The sequence below is a fragment of the Fragaria vesca genome, linkage group LG6 (assembly GCF_000184155.1).
Source record: "Fragaria vesca subsp. vesca linkage group LG6, FraVesHawaii_1.0, whole genome shotgun sequence".
Classification (NCBI taxonomy): Eukaryota; Viridiplantae; Streptophyta; class Magnoliopsida; order Rosales; family Rosaceae; genus Fragaria; species Fragaria vesca.
The window spans coordinates 15809007-15815875 of record NC_020496.1 but is presented as its reverse complement, the minus strand read 5'-3'; the positions used below and the strand labels follow the sequence as shown (position 1 = coordinate 15815875).

Sequence of the window (6869 nt, the reverse complement as noted above, 5' to 3'; positions counted from 1 at the left end):
ATGTTGGATTGTTTGTAAGGTTGAACTTAATCTGGCTTGTTTTACTTTGCAAAGAACTTTATGTTTCTACATTTAGCTAATTAATGCATAGATGATTGTTAGAATCAGTAGTATACTTGTTTTGCATAAGTATGAGACCAGGGGAAGGAAGTGAACATAATTTACATTCTTCGGCATTTTAGGTTGAGTGTAACCATTATACTGTCTTAACTACCACATTACCATCAGTATGTATTTCTATTACAGTTTTCAATTCCTTCCTAACCTTGGATAGATGCCATTCTCCTTTGATGGCAGTCTATTATGCGCATAGAAATTTGGTCAAATAATGCATCATTTTGGTAGCATCCATCGACTTGTTGAGGGTTTAATTTGCTGATTATATGGTTCCAAATAACAGAGTCAACTAAAGTTATGTCTCCATTGAATTGGTGACAAATGATATGAATCTGGGAGGCAGCATTGGCACGACAAGAAGATGGGCTTGAGGACTAGATTGTGGACGTAATGGTTGATCAAACAGAGAAGTGCCTGAACTGATGCTCAATATTTAGTTTATGTTAGTATTGTTTTTTTGTACATTGGCAAAGTGGCTGCAATTAGAGATACAACTGTAGTTTTCAACTGATGCTCTAGGTTTGTGTAGATGAGACTGAATAATTTTAGATGTGGATCATTTGTAGTGAATATTGTAGTACATTTTGAATTGGTACTATGTACATTTGAAATGAAGGATCTTGTGGTATAATGTCGCATGATATACCAGAAATGTGTGGCCATAGCCATAAAGCAACAACCGGTAACACAAACATAACAATATCTATGGTCTTTACTAAGTTAAGAAAATGGTTATATGTGGCCATAAAACATTAACCAGCAACACAAACATAACAATATCTATTGTCTTTACTAAGTTAAGAAAATGGTTATGTGTGGCCATAAAGCAACAATCGGCAACACATTACAAAGTTAAGATACCAGAAATGTGAGGCCATAAGAACATCCGGCAACGTAAGTGAAGAGTTTAAATCAAAATAAGGCATCACTTATATGTTGCCTGAAAATGTCGAAAGCCAAAAAGATATCACGTAGTGAAAGCTTAAAGCATATCAGACGACACGTATCTATTGTCTCAAAGAGATCAAATGAAAAAAAGAAAAATTATACATTGCCTGAAGATCATTGACCCGATGCATATGTGTCGTCGTACTACGTCTAGACCAGAAACAACATCAATAGTATGTCATGTGGGTTCATCCAGCGACACATAAATGTAGCGTGTAAAAATTTAAATTCTAATTAACCAAATATATGTCGCCTCTAACATTCTCACACGATGTTTATATGTGGTCTTTATTTCCATTACCCTACGCATATATGTCGCTGTAAGGCATTTTTCTCTCCCACTCGCAGTTATAAGGCGACACAAAAAGATGTGTCGCCTCACGGCAAAAAAAGATGTGTCGCCTTCTAACATGTCGACGTTTATACTATCAGGCGACGCATATAGCCTGTCGCCTTACATTTTATCAGGCGACACATAATGAAAAAAGTCTTTTGTCGCCTAATGTTTTTATAGGCAATACAAATGTTGTGTCACCTGATAGTTTAAACGTCGACATGCTAGAAGGCGACACATACGATTTGCATCAGGCGACAAAACCTTGCCTGATGCAAGAATTGGCATAGTGAAAGTCTACTCTCCGACACCCTAACTTTTCAAACTCCTCAATTACATAATCATTTTCAATACTATCAGCAAGCTCTTTTTCAATGTAAAGAACCATCAAATCATCAAGAAAGTCATCTTCCATCTTGTTTCTAAGTTTGTTTTTCAAGATGTTCATAGATGAAAATACTCTCTCTGTGGTTGCTGTAGATACTGGTAGAGTTAACACAAGACAAATCAACCTATATATCATAGGAAAAAATGCAGCCTTTCTTGATTCAATTACCCGCCGACACAAATCAGATAAAGAAGTTGTGCGCACAAATCTGTCATCCCTTTGAACATCTACAAGAAAGTACCCACACTCCATATCTAAGGCAACCGTATCAAATGCTAAAAAATCCATTGGATAAAACTTGGAAGCAAGAGTGCGAACACTTTCAGGGTTGAATGCCTGGAAATTATCCCGTGGATCAAGTGTACCACTAAGAATAAGAAGTTCCAAGGACTGATCTGTAAATCTACTATCAAGCTCTCTCAACTGAAAGTCTATCACGGAATTAAGTATAGTGACCCGGTAATAATGCTCTTTTGTAATACTTTGTGCACAATCTCGCTCTGTACCTTTCTTATAAGGAGCAGACATATCCGGCATTTTAATACCATGTTCACAACAAAATGACTCTACCCTCACAATCAAATCATCCCAGCCATTATCTCTTAGAGCTTGAAGTTTCTCTTTTGCAATATCAAGAAAACGTAGAGCATTTAAGATGTCTATTGCTTTCTTTTGTAAAGATTGACAAAGAAAATTAGTGATCTTCAAGACATCATGCATCAAAAGCAAGCAAAAGACAAAATCAAAACGGTTCATAGCTATACTTACACCTTTTGCTTCTCCTTGGACTTTACTTGGTCCATTTTTTTCCAATTTTGTAAGAGTCTTCTTGGTAGCACCAAATAACTTGATCAAACTTGAAATAGAGCGAAGATGTGAACCCCAATGAGTAGCCCTTGCCCGTTGCAAAGTAGTAGTCTGATTAGCCCCTCTACCAGTCTGAAGTGTACCTGCATCCACTAAATCTGCAATATCGGCTTGTGCAATAACTCTTAACGTTGAATGGCGTTTTGCAGAAGAATCAACAAAATTCACAACAAGATTTAGAGAAGAAAAGAATATCCAAATATCATGCACCCCTCTAGCCGTGGCAATTAAAGTCAATTGTAAGCGATGAGCAAAACAATGCATATAATATGCATACTTACATTCTTTTTGAAACAAAGCTTGTAATCCATTAAATTGACCCCGCATGTTGCTAGCTCCATCATATCCTTGTCCCCTCATATTTTCTACTTGGAGATCATACTTACCAAGGATAGTGCATATTTCATCTTTCAAAGTTTGAGAACAAGTGTCTTTAACACGAATAACTTTGAAATATCGTTCTCTAATATACCCATGACAATCAACAAATCGAAGAATGATGGCCATTTGCTCAGTATTAGACACATCAACCGCTTCATCAACAAGTATACAAAACTTATCATTTCCCACCTCATCACGAATCTTGGCCCTAACTTTGTTACCAAGAATATTTATGATTTGTTTTTGAATGAATGAAGAAGTATACTTCGCATTCCCAGGAGCGTTATCCAAGACTCTCTGAACTTCTATACTTATTCTCCCAAAAGAATTCAAACCCGCATCAAAGTACCAGCATTGTATGAAGTACTACTCTCATCATGACCTCTAAATGCACATCCTTGATGTGCCAACAACCTTGCGCTCTCTATACTAGCAATAAGCCGAAGTCGGTTATCTGCTACTTCTCTTGCGGATTGGGTTGCAATCACTCTCTCAATATGCCTAGTTGGGTTTCTTAGAACAGTCCACTGGTGCATACATGTATTATGTGGAGAATTGAGTAATCCCACGGGATGAAAAAAGCCAGACCTTTTTGACTTGGCATTCTTCCAACCATTAAACCCGTCCTCTGTGAATGCTAGATGATGGGAAGGATAACTATCAAATAAGAAACAAGGGAAACAATATGCTTTGTCTAACTCTACAGAATACTCAAGCCACTGCCAACTCCTATACCATTTCGTACAAAATTTTCGGCCTTGAACTCCATCCCAAGAAGAAGGATAGCTTGCTAAAACAGGTTGATACGGTCCTAAAACCATATAAGCTCTTCTAATACAATCACGCAAATTATGAGGATAACTGCATATTGGTCGTCTTATTCCCAGATCACGTTCAAGAGCAGTGATATCAAAATTGTTTTCTATCCCAATTCTATCATTATGACACTCTAGAGATGGAGACTCTTCTTGTGGAATAGATGGGGACTCTTCTAACATAACATCATTCACATAATCAACATCCACATTTCTACTCCCGGTTTCACTTCTAATTCCACTTCCACTTCCACTCTCACTAGTTGCATCATTTTTATACCATGAAAGCAGATTTTTGAACCGTTTAGGCTTTGGTTTATTTGTCATTATGCTCAATAGGACAATACCTATTACCTATAACAATATATGTATATCAGTACTATAATTCTATAAAACACAAACAATAGCTAAGTAATCTAAGTATCTAACACAATCTAATATCACCAGTGTACATATAGAATAGAGTGCTAATTTTAACGAAGCTGAAACAAACAAAACACTTACCAAATCACTTCAATCTTTGCCAGAAAGCCAGATTATCCTCTACGTAGAGTACTGCGTAGCCGTGGAACAAACCCGAGTGGATTCTACACTGTACAGTACGACAAGAGTCAGCAAACCCTCAACAAAATAATCCCAAATTCCCAATCCTCCACAAAGTTCAATCAACAAACTAATCTCAATCCTTAAGAGATCATACCTGCAGATTTCTTGCGCCAGTCAAACTCGGTGGGAAGATCATTAGTCGGAAGGATTGGAGCCTTGTTAATGTCGGCCGGTAGCCGGAGTCGACGTAGATGACGCTTCTTCTTAAGCCCGAGGAAATTCCTGCAAAACTCCGTGGGAGTGAGATCGGAGAATGTGGCTTTGAAGTTCGAGAAGTGACGCTCCGCGTGGAGGAGCTTGTCCTCCTCGGTGGCGCCTGATACGACTTGTCTGATCAGCGCATCACCGGCGTCGATTACTGTGGAGGTGACGGTGGAGGACTGGAGGAGAGGAGGAGAAGGAGAGAAAGCAGGAGGACTGGAGGAGGAGAGCGTGATGATGAATGATAGACTCTGTGAGGTTTGGTTTGAGGAATAGAGAATGGGCTAATTTTGGTTGTGGGCTATTTGTTATTTAGTGGGCTAATTTGGGAATGGCTAATAGTCCTAGTAGGCTAATATATATGTGTTAGCTGTTGATTCAGCTGATTATTGGTATGGCAATAGCCCTGATAGCCACAAGAATGGTTTCGCCACTGCATATAAGCATAGCAACTTGTCTCCCCCGGGCGATGTGGGATTGGTGCACGTACTAGCCTGCCTGCCTAGTTAGGTCACCACAATCCACCCCCTTTTGGGGATCGACGTATGCGTCAGCACACTTCCATCCAGGGACAGGCTTTGATACCATATGTAACAACCTAGTCCCCACCATTGAGATATTGTCTGCTTTGGGCCCACTGGCTCTCATGGTTTTGTTCTTGAGGTTTCACCCCAAAGCGCGTCTCAATGTAAGGGGCTAGCTCTGCACATATAAGCATAACAATTTGTCTCCCTCGGGCGATGTGGGACAAGTGCACCTACTAGCCTGCCTACCTAATTAGGTCACCACACTCTCACTGCTTCATCAATTCTAGTTTTTTTTATTTTGTGTACAGGTCGATTCTAGTTTAGAAACGGGTAATGGGTGTGGGTATGAGTTTTACCCATTTAAAGTGGGTGGGTAATTACCCAAACCCAACATTTTGCAAATGGATATTACCCAATGGGTATTACCCTCGAATTTTTCACAGGTGGGTATTAATGCCAACCTTATTACCCACGGGTATTACCCAATGGGTTTTAATGCCAACCTTATTAGTGAGGCGTTCAAGCCTTATTTATCTAACACAAGTTGTTTCGGTAACTTGTTCTCACATAAAAGAGACCTATACATCAATTGTGGAGGAAAGTTTTTATATACGACTTCTCATATTACGCTAGACATCGCAACTCTACTCACCCTCAGACTACGCTAGGCTTCAACAACCAATATAAGCACAATCCCTCAACTCTAGTGGTCTCAAATTTCACCAAAGCCAGGTTTGAAACTCCATCGTATTCCACCCACTACAAACATGGTGTTACCGAAAAGCCAAATGTCGATGTGCAACCATTACATAGCACCATTTGTCATAAAGTGACCAAAACAGCCTCCTAGATTGTATAACACACCACATAAACCCCAAAACCTTTCAATCGTTATTTTCTTCTTAAAGACAAAATAGAAAACCAAGTATACTACCACAAAAATCTAGCGATTTCTCTAAAATCCAGTATCTACAACTATAAAATCACCTAATTCACATCATTCCTCTTAATTTTAAAGATCGAAAAAAGAGTTTCTCTCTATTAAAATTGAAGAGTTTCTCTTCATAATTAAAATCACATTAACTAAGTATACAAAAATCCTTATTAAAATCACCTAACTCGAAATCGAAACATATGCGTTCAAGGCTAGGCTCGGGTCAGGCCGGGTCGGGTTTTCATAAAACCCGACTCGAAACCCGAAAATATCGGGTTGGGTCGGTTCAGGCCTTTTCAGTTTTTAAGCCCGACTGAGCTTGGCCCGAATATCTTTTTTCGGGCTTTCGGGTATTTTTCGGGCCCAAACATGATTATTGCAGTTTTACATCATTTCAGCTCTAGAGATCCAAAAATAATACATCAACATTGCATATCAAAATTACAGATCAAGGAAACTAAATGGATCAACCAAAATCATCATACAATGACATCTACAGAAACCAAAATCATCTCATGATTATTTGGATATATTGTTTCTCTTCAACTGCTAAGTGCTATATGCCTAACATTTCAATTCCTACAGAAACAAAAGAAAAAATCCTAGAGAAACAAAGGAAAAGAATAATATTGAAGGAACAGAAACAAAAGGGAAAAATTAAAAAGAAGGAACAGATCCAAAAGGACAAAATAAAAAAAGAAGAAACTTAAACAGAAAGAAGAAAAACCATATCAGAAACTTTGGCAGCTTC

The 6869-nt window shown here is 38.5% G+C and overlaps 1 protein-coding gene across 1 annotated transcript; it reads right to left on the bottom strand.

Moving 5' to 3' along the window:
• Nucleotides 1–1649: 1649 nt before the first annotated feature.
• Nucleotides 1650–3161, bottom strand: LOC101298635 (zinc finger MYM-type protein 1-like). The gene has a single exon (XM_004305396.1). It carries the CDS (start codon nt 3159–3161, stop codon nt 1650–1652), a length of 1512 nt encoding a protein of 503 aa, XP_004305444.1.
• Between the last annotated feature and the right edge of the window lie 3708 nt (nt 3162–6869).